Source organism: Etheostoma cragini, chromosome 8 (assembly GCF_013103735.1).
Source record: "Etheostoma cragini isolate CJK2018 chromosome 8, CSU_Ecrag_1.0, whole genome shotgun sequence".
Lineage (NCBI taxonomy): Eukaryota > Metazoa > Chordata > Actinopteri > Perciformes > Percidae > Etheostoma > Etheostoma cragini.
Window position 1 is genome coordinate 18,788,087 of NC_048414.1, and position 20,607 is coordinate 18,808,693.

General features: G+C 41.1%; 2 protein-coding genes and 1 long non-coding RNA gene across 7 annotated transcripts in view; all 3 read right to left on the reverse strand.

Annotated features, from left to right (window-relative positions):
* fgd4a (FYVE, RhoGEF and PH domain containing 4a) overlaps nucleotides 1-10,827 on the reverse strand; it is a 56,268-nt gene extending 45,441 nt beyond the window's left edge. The window contains exons 1-2 of one of the 5 annotated variants that reach the window (XM_034879074.1): nucleotides 3,486-3,555; nucleotides 3,291-3,380 (exon numbers count right to left, since the gene is read on the reverse strand). In XM_034879074.1, the coding sequence (XP_034734965.1) occupies nucleotides 3,291-3,380; nucleotides 3,486-3,540 (145 nt within the window). In that variant the 5' untranslated portion in view covers nucleotides 3,541-3,555. The other 4 variants (XM_034879061.1, XM_034879062.1, XM_034879065.1 and 1 more) reach the window with 4 other exon arrangements.
* A 1,878-nt stretch (nucleotides 10,828-12,705) lies between these two features.
* Nucleotides 12,706-14,054, reverse strand: LOC117949200. The gene is made up of 2 exons (XR_004657647.1): nucleotides 12,983-14,054; nucleotides 12,706-12,898 (listed from the first exon to the last, which is right to left on the reverse strand). It is a non-coding gene; the product is annotated as an uncharacterized LOC117949200 (long non-coding RNA).
* Nucleotides 14,055-14,864: 810 nt separating this feature from the next.
* Nucleotides 14,865-20,607, reverse strand: part of bicd1a (bicaudal D homolog 1a) — a 35,735-nt gene continuing 29,992 nt past the window's right edge. Inside the window, exons 6-10 of the mRNA XM_034879263.1 lie at nucleotides 19,430-20,298; nucleotides 19,112-19,263; nucleotides 18,719-18,929; nucleotides 16,545-16,620; nucleotides 14,865-15,374 (exon numbers count right to left, since the gene is read on the reverse strand). Coding sequence (XP_034735154.1) covers nucleotides 16,573-16,620; nucleotides 18,719-18,929; nucleotides 19,112-19,263; nucleotides 19,430-20,298 — 1,280 coding nt within the window. The 3' untranslated portion in view covers nucleotides 14,865-15,374; nucleotides 16,545-16,572. The remainder of the gene's footprint in view (nucleotides 15,375-16,544; nucleotides 16,621-18,718; nucleotides 18,930-19,111; nucleotides 19,264-19,429; nucleotides 20,299-20,607) is intronic.

Below are 20,607 nucleotides of genomic sequence, written 5' to 3' on the forward strand. Positions count from 1 at the left end.
GATAAACACATTCAGTTTATTTTGAGTTTAAAGGATTACAATTTGATTGCTGCAGTTGGCTTTTAAATGTCATGCCAGTGCATTGCAAATTGTCCTTTTCATTTTTTGTGACACTTTCAAGCGTGAACAACATAATATATGTGCATATATTTTCTTCTGTCCTTGCTCATGCCCCAAAACGTTCTCCCACTCATCACAGACACACACACACTGCCCACCTCACACATTTCTCTACCTTTTAACCACTGAAGCTGGCACTTCCCTCTTCCCTCACTAACTCACACACCTCTCTTCAACATCCACCTACCACTCTCTAACTGTCATTTTCTCTCCCTCCATCCATCTCTGTCTTCTCCCTATGGCCTGAGAAGAGAGGAGAGGGGAGGAGAGCAGCATGGCTCCGGGCCATTACCCAACACATCTCTATAAGTGAAGAAACACGGGCCTCCCACACACACATCATTAATTAAACCCATGTCACTTAAAATGTATGCATGTTCAACAGCACACAAACACACACACACACACACACACACACACACACACACACACACACAAAGCATTTCAGCCCGTGCTGTTTTTAATTGACTCCCCCCTCCACCCGGTGAACCACACACATTATGAAGGTCAATGATAAATGATGGGTATTGTCTGCTGTTCATAGGTACACACACATAAACAAAAAAAAGGTAAAAAGAGACAGCAAACAAGGTGCAGAGGCTAAAGCTCCATCTCTACAGTAGCAGGGCACATCTGTCATGAAGGGTAGAGCAGGCAACGGGTCTCTGCATCTACCCCCACATCACTGGAACAACCAACCTTGGATTGGTTCCAAGAATCAGCCTCACCAACACACACACACACACACACAAAATATACCTGCTGTCAGTTTGCCAAAATCAATGCAGAGTCGGTCCCGAGCTGCGCTGTGACAATAATATTAACGCTAGACACCAAATTGATTAAACAATTGGTTTACCATCCTGGCATAGAAGACACATGGTTGCTTTCATTATCGGTCTTATTTTTCTCACAGAATAAATCCCACTATAATCCACCCTGAATTAACAATAAGAGTTGAGAACGATCACTGAGAGCGATAAGTACTTCATTAATTCCATGTCTGGGCATGCATCAGTGACAGTATGTCAGTGTGAGCACCAATGAGCACGAGCGCCCCATTATACAAACACATAAAGGATTGCAGCAAGATGAAATGTACGTTGTTTTACAATACTGTTTTTCCTGACCTTATAAGAGGCCAGTTTATCAAGTCAAGTGCCATTGCAATCATACAAATTATCCTCAATTACAGTAATAATCCACCTTTTGTGGTCAAAGTACACTGCTAAAATAGGGCTGCGTGAATTCACTGTATGATCTTAGATCACTACCTCCAGCATGTACTCACTTTTCTACTCTGCCTACTCAATCCTCATGTTGTCCTCGGGTCAAATTGACCCGTTTTCCTACATCAATGAACTTTTTAACTACCCAATTGTAATTACGCAAAATAACAGGATTGAGCGCTCTTTGACAAGTACAAATATCTATTTCCATCCGTTTTGGGGTGTCTTATTCAATTTTATATTTATTTGAAAAAAAAGTGTATTTAAATAGTATTGAGTCAAAGTTGACGTATTACAGTCTGTGATTATCCATCAACATACTGTACATTCGTTTAATTTTAGTCTAAATAATTCCTAATTTCTGCTGTTCTAACTCACACATTGGGTATCATTTCATATAAATGAGGTTTATTGACCATAAATTCCTAAGATAACTGTAAAACTAAAGTTAATAAGTTAGTGTTACATAACATTAAAAGGTTTGGTTTTCAATTTTGACGGGAAGCCAACACAAAGGTTATATCAATATTTTTTGCAAGTTTTCAAAAACTCTCAACCTTTTCCCAGAACTGTAAGAAATACCTTCATATAAAAATAGACAAAAAGCCAATTCAAATATATGAGCGTATATGTGCTGATACTCAGAAGTGGTGTTACTAAACCTTGTGACACCCTCTCCCATGCTGAAACAATGAGCGTGGTGAAAGGACCCGGCCTGCTGGTGTTCTCAGCCTTTTCCTTCCTGCCAATGAGAATGAAAGCCGAATGCCTCACAGTGTTTCCTCTCTTCTTCTAATAAATTAGGGTGACTCGCCCCTGCTCACCAACAATACACACCACCGTAAACAATGTGCACAGTTGAGGTATGTGTATGTTGTAATGTTGCAACATTTCCATTGCCCTACTATGCTGCCTTTAAACACAAACAACACAAGCGCAGTTGAGACATGGGGCATCAGGGACGTTGCCAAAAGGCCAGAGTGGTTAGAAGAGGGTTTTTAAAGAGGGAAACGGTTCCCAGGCCTCTGAGAACAAAACTGTCTTTTTTTCCAGCCTGGTGGATTTAAATGCTCCCTCACACAGCAGCAGGGCGGCCCACATAAAGATCAATGCTGCGACTCAGTGAATCAACACGCTCACTCCATGGATGTACACTGTATCTGACCAGTAATCCTGAAACAAATGCATTTACGAGAACACTGGTGTTACAGAAACACATTGGTGCTACATAGCATCTACATGGAGCTATATCTTTGGACATTAATCTTGATATTGCATCAATACGATAGAGTTGACAACTGGCTCTTCAAAAAATACTTACACAATGACATTTTGTCAGTAATCTGGATATAATACTTAAGAAGTCTGGTAAGTTCAGAAATGACATCACTTTTCCTTTAAAACCAAGAAAAGAGAACACTATCATATAACAATTTCCAACATTTAAGACGCTGTCTAGCCTTATATGTAGATATACTCTAAAATAATATCAATATATTGCCCAGCCCTACATTCACATTGGTAAACCACTGAGTCCTAACAACACTTAATAAAAAAAAAACAATTACAGACAGACAGAGTACTGCAGAGGGGAGAAAACCTTTTCAGATTATTTGCTCCTGTTTTGTGCAGCCACAACACTTGTGGAACAGCAACTCATCGTCAGAGTGGAAAAAAGGGTAGAGCAGCCAGATGATAACATTAGAAAATGGACCCTGCTCGCTGGTAGAACATAGAGATTACATAAATGCCAGTCAAACAGGGTAACAGAGCAGAAGGCATTAAACAACTTTAGGGACATTTTAATGGTAATGAAAAATACGTCACAGATGATGTTTGTGAACGGCTGGGCCGAAAAAAACTTTTCCTTCAGTTATAAAGAATAATATTCATCATTTAACAATTTCAGTGTAAAGCCACATATGGAGTCTCAAATCTTACCATAACAGCAGAGAAGACACATCTTTGCATTTTTACCTTTCCGCCTCCAAAACCAGTACTTGCGCCGTCGTTTCATTGTCAGTCTGGTGGCTTTTATTTTGAAAAACAAAATACCAACCCAAGATGTCCTCCTAACATATATATATGGCAGTGTTCATCCTCACTGTTTTTGTCCAGCCTATAAGAATCACCTACCCGAGGCAACGTGTCTGAGACGGGACCTCCGGTAACCAGCGACCAACCAGTCCATGCGTCCAAGTGGTGGCCTAAAACCTAATACACCTGTTTCTCCTCTTCCATCCTCTGCCTACTATCCTCTCCAAAAGCAGAAAGACAGCACTGTAGAGGAAGGTAAGTCATCCAGTCACCAATACCTTCACATCTTCTTGTCCTCTTGCAGATGCGGTGTCCGTAATTTCGCAAAGATGAAAAAAAAATGTCCAGGTTACACAATTGCCCCACATCTTCCTCTCTGTAAATTACCTTCCTCAAAGTCTTTCTTGGTCCCTCAGTGTCTAGCAGGTCTGAATTCTCTTTTTTAGAGCTCGGACTGAGCTTGTTAGGTACAGTAACGTTCTGGGAAGAGCCTCCCAGGCTAACAATGCCAGTCAGGATGAGGAAACGACTCACTGCAGGCAGGAAACCCTGGCAGGCAGTGTGTCCCGGCTCAAACACTGCAGACATTCAGGCTTCTATTGATCATCATATTGGGATTCAGTCAAGGAAAAACACTGGCAGTGTTTCTCGCTAGCCCTAACTCAGTGTATCACACCCAGCTGATTCGGTTTGAAAGTAAAATAAAAAAAATAGATGTACATTAAATTACAGAATCTTAGAGAGAAAGATCTGGCCCTGGGTGGTGTGTGACACGTAAATGTGCACGTACACAAACACATAAAGGATATGTCAACAGACTTTAATTTTACTCAACCATTTTTCTCTGGAGGTTTTACACATTTCTATGCAAACAGTCTAAAAGTTTGTCAGTTTCCTCTCTTTACCTCATTGTTTTTCCAGCAGGCGCATGTAAGAAATATACATCCGTCTTGATTGAATCACAGGAATAGTCTGTTTGTGTGTTACAGTAGACTGTATTGGTTAGCATGTTTGTTTTTTTAAAACATCATATATAATTGACAACAAGCTCATGATGATGTGATTTCAAATAGAAGGACATCTTGGTTTAATAGAGACAATCTAACACAACTGATAATAGTTTTCTTATTGATTTGGGAGCAACAGCACAGTCTCATACTAGAATAAAGTGTGTGTGGATGGTTGCTGTGTTGCAAAGGAGAACATGACTCTGCATGTGTCCTCATCACACGCCTGTAGGTCCACCTGCTGGTCTACGGGTGACACATTTCTGAGCATTTACCTCCACCTAGTGGAGCATTTGGAAACTGGAGTGCTTCAAATATGTTCCTAAATACTGGTGTTTGTAAGAGCCAGTGTGTGTGCAACCCCTGAGGGATATTACAAAAACACACACACGTATTAGTCGCTTCCTGCTGAGTGCAGCCCACGCCCACTGTGATTATGACCTGAGCGAACCAATTACCACCTCCAAAAACAAACAGGTCCAGTCTGAGACATCTCTACCAGACAAAGTAGTGAAGAGTAAACATTGGGAACATACATTTACATAACAAACTGAAGTAATTCTGCGTTCCACAATATAATAACAAAGTTATGTAAAAACAAGCGTGTCGGATTTTTTTTTGTTGGTAATTTGATGTGTATTTCTTAAGAAAAAACTGGTTAATTTGCAACTTCCTCCTCAATGTATCATGTCTGGATTAGTCTGTGTCCTTGGTGTTCCAAGACGGGATTGCTTCATTGCGGACAGAAATTCCACCGGATTGGCATTTAAAACTCTGGTCGATTTAAGAGTACTATGGATAAACGTTTCTTCAACCTGTTCTCACTCCAAACTCGTAAAATAGGAACATTTGGACAGTGGCTGTCAGCGTCAGATGCGATGCAAAAAGCACCCTTCAGCGTGTGTGTAGAACTCACCAGGTAGAGCAGTAGCTACGCAGTGTTTGAAGATGCCGTAGAACTAAGAGCAACAACGGTGGTTTGTAGTATGAGAGCCCAAACAATCTGCATAGTGATGATGGTTGGGTTGGGGGATGGTTCAAACAACATAGAACTTTCACCCAGGAGACCCGTGTGTCCCGTGTGTCATGTTTCCTAAACGCAACTGTCCTGTTCTTCTTTTCCTAAACGCAACTGTCCTGTTCTTATCTCGCTTGTCATGAACGCATTGAGAGTGAGAATGTGTTGTTTTCTTAGATCTCTGCAAGGTAAATCCAAACAGCTAGCTAGACTATCTGTCCAATCGGACCTTTCTGTTGCTTGATTAAAACAACTTTTGAACGTACGCGTTCCACCAAAACAAGTTCCTACCCGAGGCTATTTTACAGAGGCAACGTGGCTTTTCATGGTGCCTAGCACTGCCCAAGACGATTCTGATTGGTTTGAAGAAATGCCATTATTCCAGATAACGTTTTTCTCCCATCCCAGAATGCTGTGTGGACTAGCCAGACCCTCCTCAGCAGCGCAGCGGTGGAGGAAGGTCTGGTAAATTGAGACAATGTCTGGATCACTGTGCAAAGAACAGAGATAACAGGATATTGTAGGAAAACAAGGCTAAACTAACTAAATCCAAATACAAATTAGTACAAAAAAGTAATTCCTGTGAGGCACAGTTTAAGACTGAATAAAATAACATGAATGCAATATTGAATTTAAGATTTAACTGTAATTCCAAATAGAGGGCGGCTTAGGCCACATATTGCTGTGAGTTATATTCGAGCCTGACACAAACCTGACAAACATTCAGGGTTTGTTAGACTAGATTTTTATTAAAAAGAACATGAAGCACCATGTACAGTTGGCCAAACCCATTCAAGTGTCCCCAGTCCAGTTTTTCAGGTGATCCCATTCAAACCAGAATGTGTGGAGACTTGGGTCTCTGTTTATATAATTACCCAGTCTATTTAGAGTTACTATCTGACATTTACCCATGAGAATCATAAAAATCTATACTTTTTGTAGTCAATGATGTAGAGCACAACATGTTTGTGGAATAGTAATTTTCATCATTTAACATCAACTCATAATTGATTTTTTAGTGCAAAGCCAAATTATGGAGACTCAAATCTTACCGTAATAGCAGAGAAGGCAAGTGTTTGCATTTTTACCTTTCTGCCTCAAAAAACAGTACTTGAGCAGTTGTTTCAATGTCAGTCTGGTGTCTTTTATTTAAAAAAAATACCAAACCAAGATCTCCACCTAACATAAATATACTGTATATATATATATATGTTAGGAAGCAAACAACAATCTTTGCCCAGTATTAAACAAGGCCGTGGCGAAAAAAGCTTTGAAAAAGACAATAATAAAAATTAATTGGGCAATTGTCCAGCTTGTATTTACCATCACAAAAGTGCTTGTTCCCCATCGCTTAATACTGGACCACTGTCAAGATTGTTGTTACCATCAGTCACTTAGACAAAAAACACCTAGGGAAATAGGGTCCTAAACTAGTTTCACTTCCTACATTGAAGCGGTGGCTTAAAATACACTGTTTAGTACTTTCTCCTTTTCCTTCCTCTGCCTCCAAACAAAGACGCAGAGGAGACAGGAAGCTATGCTGAGACCTACTATCCTCTCCAAGTGTAGAGGACACTGTAGAGGATGACATCCAGTCCCTTCACATCTTTTTGTCCTTTTGCAGATGGGATGTACATCATTTCTCAAAAGATTAGAATATATAGCCGGGTTACACAATTGCCTCACATCTTCCTCCCTGTGTCAATGATGTAGTGGAAAAATAGCTTTAATACAGTATAAAACAAAAGCATTAGCTGTTGTTTTAATGTTCTGTGCTTTTGGACATACAGTACAGTACATACATTCTTTATTTCTGTCAGCATGATCTCTATTGAGAAGCTAAACCTTCTGTTCATCTGTAATTTATAAGCCAAAAGGGGCAAAAGGAAAAGGAAACTTTTAAAGGTCCTATGACACAGCCCAGTATCATGGCAATTCGTGAAATGGTGATGTTATTTAATCTATTGATTGGTGTACACGGGACACGATTTTCAAATTTTTCTTTGCTCACCAGTACTTTGCGTGGTGGTGAGCATGGATTTGAAAACTAATGTATTTTAATAGGAAGCATCTGTTGTGATAACAGATAACAGGATTACAGTAGCAAGGAGTATTGAAAAGCCGAAAATCTGCAAAATTATTATTATTTTCCTAACCACAACTGCCCCGTTGTTGTAACGCGTCCCGCGTCTGGCAGTCCGTCCCGTTGTTTTTGCCGGGGTATGGCTATTGAAGAAGGGGGGTGGGGGGGGCAAGGTGGAGGGTGGGTTGTAGCCTTGACCAACTTCCATACTTTGCTTGTTTTCAAGCCATGGTGCCTCTTTCTCATGATCAGGCCAAATATCTGGGTGGGCAAAGCAGAGAAAGCTGAGGTAACCTTTCCCCTTAATGACATCATAATGAGCAAGATACCAGATTGGCACGTCTGAGCTTCCATTTTCTCAAAGGCAGAGAAGGATACCCAGAGCTGGGTTTAAATTGCCATTTCTAGCCACTGGGGGACCATAGGCAGTCTGGGGCCACTTATAATAATATAAAAAAAACACATAAAGTAACATTTTCATGGCATGGGACCTTTAAAATTCAAACACCAATCACACATGAAGCAGTGCCTCTCCATTCACAGAGCTGATTGACGGGTAGTTTGTAATTGATGTGGTACAGCAATGCACGGCATAGAAAAACAACTATCCTTAAGCCCTCATGAACTGAGTTGCACAGCGGAACCACTATTGCCTCAAGTGAGTTAAAGCCAGTAGAAGACAGTGAAAGGGTTCAGCTCAGGATGAATGGGCACCAATGCAGCAAAACAATACCAGAAGCAGTAAGCTAGCAGGCCACACAGCCTCTGATTCATACAGTCCCACTGCTTCTATCTTAGCACACAGAAAACAAGCAGCTTCATTGTTGACTGATACAGCTGTCCTCACAATAACACCAGCTCCAACCTCTGGTACATGCCCTCAATCTATTTGGGCTGTGAACTAGGGCTGCACAATACAGTATATCTTTTTTATAAATTTAAATCATCATTGCAATATTTACTGCCAAAATAAACACATCGCGAAAGGCTGCAACGTGTCATAAATACATTGTTTTTTTGTTTAGTTGAAAGAAAACATCAGTAGAAAATTGCACTTTAAAATGTGACTATCAGTCTTTTTTATGGTTACTTTTTTTATTCAATTCTACGTTAAATTTTTTACAATAAAAATAATTTTAGATATGATTTACTTCTAATTTGTATTAAATTCAACAAGCGTTTTGTTGTATTTAGCAGTACACTGAAAGTAGCAGAAATACAGAACGGAGTGCACTCATTTTGTTGCCACGATATTCAACAACGTTATCACAAATTTTCCCCATATTGTGTTCAAAAATCTAATTTAAAATAAGATATTGGGCAAACTCTTCAAACACTAGAGAGACAGAAACAAATAGAGTTCTTTGTGCAACCCAACTCTGTTGCACAGCAGCTGACAGGATAATATATGTTAGCATTCAAAGATGTTTGGGCTGAAAGGACAACCGATTCATAATGATTTGTTGCTTCCATTCGTCCAGGAAGAATGGATCAAAATAGACATAAATGATGAAAAAGCATTTTCTTCAGCATAAATAGGACGGCTTAGAATCCTCTAAAACAGACACGGGCCAATAGAGTCCAGACAAGAGAGCATGAAAGCTCATTGTGCGTGTAATACTGCTTCTCTACTGTAATCATATCTGTGGACCAAGACATCAGTGATCAGCCAGCCACAATAAAAGTTGTTTTGAACCAAGTCAAACAAAAGAAATGACTATCTAACTGTGGCAGGGGAACTCAGGTTACACTCATTAGTTTTATTCAGGGCTTTCACTTTTGCAAATCAACCATGTTTCATGTCATGGTTCGATTGACTTCCCCATAAAACATCACGACAGATGTGTTTACAACAGCTCAGTAATGAAACAGCGGCACTAACCTTTAGAGTGTTGAGCAAAAATAATGGGAAGACAAGAAGAAATGGTTTGTGGAGCTGGGAGAAAGGTAGATCTGTCTATCCATGATATAAAAAACCCACTATTGCACATTGGACAGATCTTTAGTAAAACCTTTGTTTTAGGATTTAGTACTGCATACTTTCTTATTATATATTGACCAATGTAACAGATCTGACAGATCATATCTCTGGGTATTCTAGTGTTTACCTTACTTCCTGGCATACAGCTCATTTTCTGAGTTATGTGGATAAGGCTGGCTGCTGACACACTTCTGGCACTATCAACCACAGAGTAAAGTTCACACACCAATATGCAGGTAAAGTACAGCACAGTGTCCTCAGCTGCATGTTAGCACACGCACTCCGCAAAGCTGCTAAATGAAACCAGCGCCTCCTGTCCCAGTAGGTCCCAGCCAGACAGCATACACTGCAGGAATACATGTATTTGAATTACAGTTTTACGAGAAATATAGACAGCTTTGGTAAACTAATGCCTGGGCAAACTTTGTGTTACAGCTGCAGAGGAGGCCATCTGGAAGCCTGTAAGCAATCCTAAGTTTTTGATCAGACTTTAAAACTGAGAGACAGAACTGCACCGGGACCTGTCAGAAAAAGCGTTGTTTTTCCCTAGGAGTCCCATCCTGAGTGGACAAAGATTTTACCACTTTCTTTGTAGTGGTGTTTTCCAGAAGGAATAAAAAAAAAAGTGCCCTCCAGCATGTTGATTGTTACACAACAGGGTGGGGCTTGCCTCTGAAACCTTCCTGTAAGCTGCCAGTAAATCAGAGTTGGTGTGTAACGAAGGGGGTTAATGTAGGTGTGTTAAAGCGTGGCCATGTCATGCTTTCCCAACCAGACTGAGAAAAACTCCGTGGCTTAATAAAAGACATCTGTCAGCCAGTGAGTCACCAGCAGGCCAGGTAAAGACATTCCAGCCTGTAACAGTAAGATGTTTTACTTTTGCTTTAAGATAGAACTGCACAGGAGAGTGCACAAGGAAGTTTCCATAAGTAGGCAAAATCAGTCCAGATAAAACGGTGGCTACAGTAATTTGCTGATAAATAAACCAGCCTGAATCAGAAGTTGAAAAATTACATTCAAAAGCACTGGGTTTTATAGATGTAAAAGACCATTAGAAGGATCCATTTCAATCTCGTGCAATAGTTTTGGCGTAATATAGTTGTGTTTTTGTTATGAAATGGGTTATCCCAGCATTCTGTGAGAACTCACCTTCTTCCTCTGGCTCCGGGGTGTCCAGACTAGGTGGCTTCCTGCGAATAGCGACTCTGCTGAAGCCGTCCATTCTGATATGATCCGTTGGCCGCCCCAGCATTTACATAACCGGAAATAACGATTAAAAGTTGAAGAAACGCGGTCCTCTCCTAGAGGCAACCTCAGCAGCGCGTCCAGCTGCGCGGAGGCAAGCCACGTGCGCCCGCTCGGGCCGAGAAGACAAACAGCTGGGTGTTTTGGTTGTAGCGACGTTATACACTTTTCAACAAGAAACATCACCTTGATGGGGGTGTTTCCAAAGCCCCGCCCTTCTTCCCACTCAGTGCGTACCTCCTTATCACACACACACACACACACACACACGCACGCACACACACACACGCGCGTGTACACACACACACGCACGCGCGCGCACACACACACACACATACGTTGATAATGTATCTTCATTATTTGGAGTAGCAAAACGAGCACTTTTATGAACGTAAACACAAGCTGGACAATTATCTTATTAACTTACACTGTAGCTTGTTTCTGCCGACTGGAGCGATCTCGTTTAATACTGCATCAATGTCAAAGAAAAAAAGGTCCTCAATAGTTTTTATTGTATGTGATTCTCAATGAGAGCTGCAGAAACAAGCCTGAAGCAACAAAGCAAAAGCTGTCAGTTGTTCGGTACATTAAAACATAATGAAATGTTAAGACTTTCTATCTGGAAATAATAAGACTTTCTATCTTGAAATATTAAGACTTTCTATCTTGAAACATTCGCCTCTGAGGTGTAGTGGAGTGGAGTATGAAGTAGCAGCAGGAGTGAGTCTAGGATCAGACCTTTGGGGGGGGCTAAGCCCCTAATGAGAACAGCTCTTGGTCTAGTGTCCCCATTTTAAGTTTTACAAAAATAAAATCATGACGTGTTTTGGAGGTATATACGCCTCTGAGCTGAAAATGTCCCAGGATTTTGTCTGAGAAATCTGGTCACCTTATGAGATTTTATTTTTTATAAAGGGTGAAATTGTGTAAAAAATAAAGTCCTCATCAATTCTTCTTTATGACCTACTCATATTTATTAATTAGATAATAAGCCATAATTAAGACATACTCATTAGATATTTTGAGATGCTAAATTATTAAAATTGATGACTTATTAAATCATAAGTAGGTAAGTGTAATATGAGATACTAAGTCAACACATAATTACAAGACATAATGCAGGACACAAAGTTATCAAGATTATGATGGAATTGTTGTAATTGGTCAACATTAGAACATTAAGTCATGTTTATGAAATGTTACAGCAAATTGTAATTAAAAAAAAATATATTCTTAGCATTCTAAGTCATGATATTGAGAAAAACAAATTTAAAATATTGCATAATTGTTTTGGCAGGAATGGTGTTTCATAAGACATGCTGGTTAACAAAGGGGTTTGACAGTTCACACATTCATGCATTATTGCATACTGTATGATATTAGGTCATAAGAAGATTATCTCCTACCTTAAGCCCTAGATATAGCGTCATCATAGTAATGTGGCTTATAGTTGAGACTGAGAGGTATTTGTAATGTCTGGACGTTAAAGCACATCACGTGTGTTGTAATAGAAGTTCTACTATAACTGTATTAATAAAACTGATAATTAATCCTATACATTAAGACACTCAAGAAGGGACCGAGGAGAAGACTATGAAAGAGAGTCTCTTTCTTTCAGATAAGGCAACAATCTCTGCGGATATCTTCTGTTACCTCAGCATTGCTTTCTTTCTCAATGCTGATTCAAATTGCAGTCCTTTGCTCTTTAAGAAGTGATTTTTTTACTGTACTGTAAAACATGCTTTGTTTAAGGCAACGCTAAGAAATAATGACAAGGATAGATGTCTAATCTGGTGCTTTAAAAAAGGTTTTGACCTTTTGTGTTCTATCTCTTATGTTAATTTCTGTCTGGTTTGTTAAAATGATGATAGAGAAACAAACACACAGTCACATACAAATCCAAGGACAGGTCTTTTATTTACTTGTGAAACCAACAAAACACTGTTTTAAATGGAGGAGAAATTAAACCCACTGTTGAACAGCTATTGTTATTTCATCGGATTAGTCTCTCTCCATCTACTGCTATATTGTGCAAACAAACCAAGAGAGTTAGGTCACCAATGAGCCTGCGTGGGTTCAGAAGCTACTTTGGGCGACACATATTTTAATCACTCTGTAGTTCCAAAAAGTAACAATCTTCAGTGTTAACAAAGACAAGTCAGACAAATGTATGCATGCCTGCACACACACACGCGCGCACACACACACACACACACACACACGCACACACACACACACACACACACACACACACACACACACACACACACACACACACACACACACACACACACACACACACACACACACACAAAGAACAGAAAGAGCCCACTCATTCATTGCTGTTGTAACATAAATGCTTTGTCATTACAACACTATACTGGCTATGTAGGTTTAGTTTATCCATTTCATATCCAGTTTGGCAGAAATATGTATTCAGTGCAGTGAGGGGAACACTTTAGACATTATGAGGGTTTAAAGAAAGAGAAATGGTATTTCAATTATGCGACAAATGTCACACCTTACATCCATCTCAGTCAGACGTTGCCCCTCAGTGATCAAAACAGTGTTTCAAAAAGAAAAAAACTTCTTGATTGTGTCCCTAACTGTCTTGCCTTTGTTTTAATCAGCCTGCTGGTAAGTTTGTGGTAGAAATGGAAAGATTGACTTTATCCTAATCAGAAAAGTCTCTGACCAGCACTACTGTATTGCTTTAATGCATATGCATAGTTGTGCTTAGACAGTACTGCATACTGCTTGGACAGTTAGACATGTAAATGTAATTTCTCTCACTGTCATATAGGATGAACAAATGGTCATAATAACAGTTTTCTGGGGGTGTGGCCAATACAGTGAAAGAGGAAGACAGAGAATACTGGGTGAGAATACAATGACGGTAACTCGGGAAGAGGAACACTTTAGGGTAATCCTCTCTGCTCTTATCTAATGTTAAAATGATGGTGGTCAGTTCACTCCATATTCCCTTAAACCTGTTCAATTCCAATAGCAAAGTTCAGGCCAACAGCCCTAGTCCTGATCTCAAACGCACAGTTTCTCATCTATCTCAGTCTCTAAAGATCTGAGCTACATAAACAGACAAAACCATGCCATTAGAGCCTGCTGTAAAAATAAATAAAAATAATAGGAGGTATAAAATAGTCTTTATGCACATCATTTGCAAAAAAAATCTTTGTATAAAAAAAAAATTACAAGCATTCCAAGAAAGACTAGTGAGAAAGGTAGCTGAAATCCACCCGTCACCACCAAAAGAAAGTTTTCTTAAAATTAAGTGTTTACCTTCATTAGTCTGTTTGCAATGTCAAACCCAATGTACTCTAAAGGCGCTGACACACCAACCAGATTTTTCGGCCGTCAGACAGTCTGGCGAGGGCGGTGACTCGAGTCTGTTTGGCTACGTCAGCCAGAGCAGCCGCCGGCCGTCCTTTTGGCAGATTTGACATGTTGAATCAGTAAATGGGCAGTTGGACTCACTGACCAATCTGATTGGTAGAGTGCTAACCCGGAAATGACGAGTGTGATGAGCGTGACTAATAGAGACAGATTCAGCAACTGCATGAGCTACTTCTCGCTTAAAATGTTTTCAAACCTTTTCATCTATTTTCGTAAAATATGAGATTTTTTTCCGAACGAGCCGCCATTACGGTCCATTTTGAAATTCTGGAGAAGCCAGACCAACGTGACGCGTTGGCCGAATTGGCTACAGAGTTTCATCTTTTGGGCGACATTGCAGGTTAAGCCGCCTGATGTTATGTAGCCATATTACGTTGCACGCAAGCGCAGAACGTGTGCTTAAGTCGGCATCGCTTCGGTGTGTTCCGAGGGACTTTTCTGCCGACGGTCGGCCGTCGGGTTGGTGTATCAGAGCCTTAACACTCCTATGTAAAAATGGCATACATATGTTTCGATTATTATACTGTCAAAACCTGACATTTTACTTCTGTATACTATGATGAGGCAAGTTTTAAATCGGTTAATTACACCAGAAAGAACCTTTGCAGGTCTGGTTTTGGTTTCATTGGGTTTCCTTTGTGTAGGAATACCGCTACAGCAATAAAACACGGCTGGATTTTCATTCTGAATAACCAACAAACACAGAAAAAACATTCCAATAATAAATCTTTTTGAAATGTGTTACAAATCAATAAATAATCAATAGAGTAAATAAATTATAAATAAATACTAATACGATCAAGGGAAAAGATTCCAGTGATTTGTCACTCATTTTGCGTCTTAGTTCAGTCCTTTTCCAGGACATGATGTCACTTCTAGAGAAGAAGAGAGCATCTTGCTCTTCTTCTGCGACCCAGGTAACCGGGAGGCCTGCCGAGGGCCGAACCATGTTTGTGTTTAGGTGGGGGGTAGGGGTCACAGAGTCCGATACGCACCAGGTGGTTGTTAGGTTGGGGGTAGTAAAACGGAGGGAACCCCAATCCAAAGTGTCTCTCTGTCTCTGCATAACTCCTACCAGACCGAGGCCAGACCGAGGCCAGAGCCCAGGATGGAGCTCTGGGGTTAGGTGCCGGGGAGCGTGGGCTGTTGGGCCAGACAGTTACGAGGGTCACAGGGGGAGAGAAGGCTACTGCTGCTGGACAGGACTGCATGGTGTTTCTGGAGGTCTGCCAACAATTTAGGACTGTAAGAATGCAGAGAGACAGGAGAAGAAAATAAATAAGATTGAGTGAAAAAGACTGGTAGTGTTGGAAGAAATGAGGTTACACCAAATCAACAAACAACCTGTGACGTGGGCAAAAAGACTGACGTGGTTTTCTTAAAGGAAAAATTCTGCCTTTTGGGAAACAAACGTATTCCCTTTCTTCCTTCATCATATAAACCCCCTTAAAACCACAATGCATTGTTTTTACACTTTTTGTATAATATAATGTGTTATATGTTAACGTGTAATCAAGTGAAAATTGTGTTACTTTTGGACAGAGCTAGCTACATGTAGCTGGTTCCCCCAGTTTCCACTCTGTGTGCAGTGCCTAGCTTACAGCTTTTAGCAGTAGCTTTGTCTTTAGCATACAGACATTAGCGGTATCAATCTTATCATCTAATGCTTGGCAAGAAAACAATAAACATATTTCCTAAAAAGTCAAACTCTTCCTTTCCTAGTTACCTTGTATCAAAGTCTCTGTCCATTGACAAAGATAAAGACAACCTGTTGCCCAGTCTGTCGGTGAACTCAAACATGACTAGCAACAGCACAGTGGACTCTTGACTTGGCTAATGATGCTAATTATAGCTACTGGCTAGGTTGCATGGCTTTATGTGACACTTCCATCCTTATTAATAACACATGTGCTTTTCCGGCTAAGGGAATTCATGTCAGCCATGAAAAAAGTCTATAAGACAGAAAACTAGAGGGCACATTCAAATATAGCCTCACATTTTGAAACTAGATTTTGACTTTAACATTGTGTTCCTTTTTTAAATTGCAACAACAAAAAGGAGAATTGGTGTTCAATTTATACAGTAATAGCATATTTAGAATAGTGGCATGCAAAACTTTACCTGCAAGTGAAAAACAACAATTTCTTTGTTTTACTTTGGGTTACTTGTTTATGAAATACAAGGATTTCAGCCATAACCTCAATGCCTATAACTAGCAAATGTAAAATGGGAAAACTGAGAGCATGCAAGACATTATATCTTCTACAAATGCAGATGTTCAACCAAGAAATGATGTGAAAGTCTATTCCCAATAAATAGAATGTGAATGGTGTGATTAGTAGAATAGACAGATAGATAGACAAATAGACAGATGTCAACAAGCCCACTACTAGCAGGTTCTCCAGCTTGTTACCTGCGGGCTAGGGAGGCTCTCCCTCGCCTTAGTTGTGGGGAGAGTGACGATATTGAGGCAGCAGGCTGCTGACAATCTACAAGAGACTGATAAATTAGACAGATATACAGAGTGGTAACACTCAGGGTTAGACAATAGGACAAAGAAAACATGACAAGACAGGGGAAGACCTGGTCAGAGACAATGAGCCTACTACTGGTTTGCTGCTACAATAGTTTGTTTTACTAAAGCCCCAGTCTGATCCTGCTCTATATACAGTTTTTTTCACGGCATTATTATAGCACTACTTAATAATTTACACAATATAGTTGATAATCATCCTTGTTTTGTTTCTCTTGGCTAACCTTTGATTCTTCCGCTCATGGAAATCAGCATTGCTGTAAGTGAATGGGAAAAGGCTGAGAAAAAGAGAGCGCGTGGAGACATATGCGGAAAAAGAGCAGAGGAAATACTCGATGCAAGCATAACCTGCCAACCAAGTGGCTTCATCCACTGTTATTCATTTACAATGCATGCTTGCATAGTGTGAATGTAACTAAACCAGTCTTATCTGATCCCACTGACAGGACCAGTCAGTGCAACAGCAAGACAATCAGCACTGGACATGGGGCGCCTTGACAGCTCAATTGGTAGAGTGGGCACCCATATATAGAGGTTTACTCCTCAACGCAGCGGGCCTGGGCTTTGCTGCATGTCATTCCCCCTTTCTCTCCCCTTTCATTTCTTCAGCTGTCCTGTCATCTAAGGCCAAAAATGCCCCAAAATAATTAAAAAATTCAGCACTGGAGATGGAAAAAGCAAAGAGGCATGCACACATACATACACACACTTAAATCAACCAATATTATATTGATTGGTACAGTCAACAGAGAGGAGGACAGACACAGTCGGGCTAATGCTGAACAATGCTGCTCACCTCCAGAACCCCTGCTGCTTATGGCTCAGTTCTATTCACAAAGTCTGTTTTAAGTCCACACCAGTCATTCTCGTCAATTCATTCTATATGATGTTGTGTTATCTTAAAATCTTATTTAAGCTGTTTCCCTTATGCTATATATTATATGAGGTAGGATAAAAGAGAGAGAGAAAGGGTGAGAGAGAGATTGGTCAAATAGCATTTGACAAGAAAAAAAAGGAAATGTTTTCTGATTTAGAGGAGAAAACTGGGAATACTGTGAGAGAGGTTTGTCAAGACAATGGCTGTCATCAGAGGGAGGAATGAATGTTGTTAACCTCTCTCTACTTTATTTTTGGATACTACATGAGGGGTAGGTGTACAGAGTGACAATCAAATAGGAGATTGAGGCACAGAGAGGAGGTCTGACTGGAGAGAATATAGAGACTAGGTAAAATACAGTTTGATAAAGATGCAAAATAAGAAGAGAAACGTAACATGTAATTTATAGAGTCTGCCACAGGGGAGTGCTATGAGTCACTGTATGCTGAAGCAGAGGCTGCAGCCATGTTTGGCTTGGTTTTCTCTTTGACACACTTCCTAGTACTCTAAGAGAGTGATATAAATATTGCCTTGGTTTATTGTAGCAGTTATTCATATGCCAAGAAAGATGCCTGGTATCACATATGTAAGGGTGTTCATAAGAAAATTGCATGCAGTCCAAACGTATCAATACTAAAAAGGCTGTTCAGTGCTGTTTTGAGGATGGAGCAAGGTGTCAGGGGCTCCTTCTTCCTGAGTGTTGCTGCATATTCAAACCATAGACATGTGAAACCAGTTTTTCCTCCTCTCTGTATCCCACCTAATCCAGTGGCATCTGGAAACTGTGTACATAGATGATGAATCATCGCTTTCGTCGAAGGTGAGGAGTTACTGAGGCAGGGCTACTGGTGCTGTGAGAAGGGGACAGTCGACCTATGTCTTGTCTTGAGTAAATGAGTCGTCTGAACTCTAAGGTCAGCCGCTCAGGGTCTACCATGATGGGCTGGGTGCCCAGAAACAAATGAGGGTAACTGATGTTGGGTTGAAGAGTTGAAGCTGAGGTCTGGATTGTTTCAGAAAGTGTGTCTGAAGTCCACGCAGACATGGACGGACAGGCGGTTAGTTCTACAGAGGGAGGACTAGTAAGGGAGGTGTTCAGGGTGTGGGTGGTGATAATGGAGGGGCTGTGGAACCTCGTGGGACTGGAGGGAGCTGTGACGGCACCTCTGCGACTTACTTTGGGCGGGCTGCTTTTTATCTTGGGCACTTTAGCGCCGCGGCCACGGTGAGTCTGCTCGTGGTCAAACTCCAGATCCTCAAGCCGTTGGGTCAAGGCCAGTTTCTGCTGGATGGCCATACGGAGGAGGGAGTTCAACGTCTTTTTCTCATCCTCTGCTGCTGCCAGCTGCCTCTGCATTTCATCCAACTGGGTAACGTACTCATCACATCTACACAGAGAGAGAGAGAGAGAGAGAGAGAGAGAGAGAGAGAGAGAGAGAGAGATATGTGCAGAGGGAAGAAACAAAGAATTAGCAGGAGATTTCTGTCACACAGGCAAATCCTCCATTTATAATTTAAGGAAAGTTCATGTTCACTTTCCCAGCTTATTGGCTTCATTTTCCGCTCTTACCTTGTGGCAAACATGGCCCTAAGAGATGAGAAGGTGGCGGCATCTTCTTTCAGAGCCTTCAGCTCGTTCCTTAGCTTCATCATGGTCTCTGTCACCATCGCCTTTTCATTCTCGTACTTGCTCTTCAAATTTGCCAGTGCCCCCTCTGCTGTCTGCAATGTGGATCATTGGAAAGTTTATTAGAACATATAGGCCTAATTAAAATAACATCCGGATTGTATCTCTGACACAAAAAGGACACATGATCGATTTCCTACAGTTGGCATGGGTATTACATTTTTCATGGTATATTAAGTACAAAGACAAATCATCTTTCACCTGTTTATTGGCCTTCAGCACCAGCCTAAGTGTGGCTATCTGCTCTCTCTTGGTGCTGAGCAGGGACTTCAGTTTGAGTATCTCCTCCAAGCACAACTCCTTGTCCTTGTCCAGCATTGGCGCCAGCTCCCTGGCTGCAGCCCTCTGCCTGGACAGTTGAAGTGAGCGGTCCACAGCCCTCTGCAGGTGTTTGATCTGGTCTCTAATGATGGCGTTCAGGTTGTAGATATTCATGGGCTCCTTCCGCAGGTCCCCACCTGCCTCGGAGGGCACTGGAGACGGGCAAGGAGAGATGCTGATGACTGGGGACCCTGTAGGGTTGCGGGTGGGGCTGCTATGACAAGAGTCCAGCGTGTTGGTGGTCGTCTCATTGAGATGGCCGTCTTTGGATGGGGAGTCCATGGGAGTGCGTGGGGGCTCTGAGGAGCAGGCTGCAGACGCTGCAGCCAGGCGTCGCGCCAAGCGAGGCGAGAGCAAAGCCCGGTGGTCGTCTGAGCCCTTCAGGCTGCCGCTTCGTGTGACGCGGCTCTGGCGGTAGTAGTCCAGCATGACGCGGTTGGGTGTCTCGTTGTTGCACAGGCAGACGTGGTGGTAGAGCTGTGCCAGTTCTTCACTGAAGGTAACCAGCTCATCCTGTGCTGCGTTCAGCATGCCCTGGCTCTCTGTAGCCGTGCTCGCCGATGCTCGGAGCTCTGCCTCCAGGCTCGCCACCCTCTCCCGACTCTCACGGTAACTACGCTCCAAATGACTTACCTGCTTGGATAAAATCAGTTGGACATTTGCAACATTACAGGATGCAAAACAGCACTGAGTGCAGTTATTATCATTCAATAAAAATAAATATATACATATCCTGAAGAAGGCTGTCTGCCGCTACACGTGGGTTGCTTCTCCCTATGTCTTTTACATTTGTATTTTTATTATTTTGAAATAGCCATTAAAATTAAAGCTTTTCAAATCATTTTGAAAAAGAGTGCCTTGGATTTCCTTTTTTCTATACAAAAATAAATAGATATATTTGGTTGATAGAAATACAGGAATAAATATATAAATTTTAGGGCTGGGATGATATGCTTTTGTCCCAATTTGATTCTTTCACGATACAGTGCAGATTTGATTTGCATTGCGATTCTACAAAAAGGCTATTGCGTAAGGATAGTAACAGAAAATATTTATAT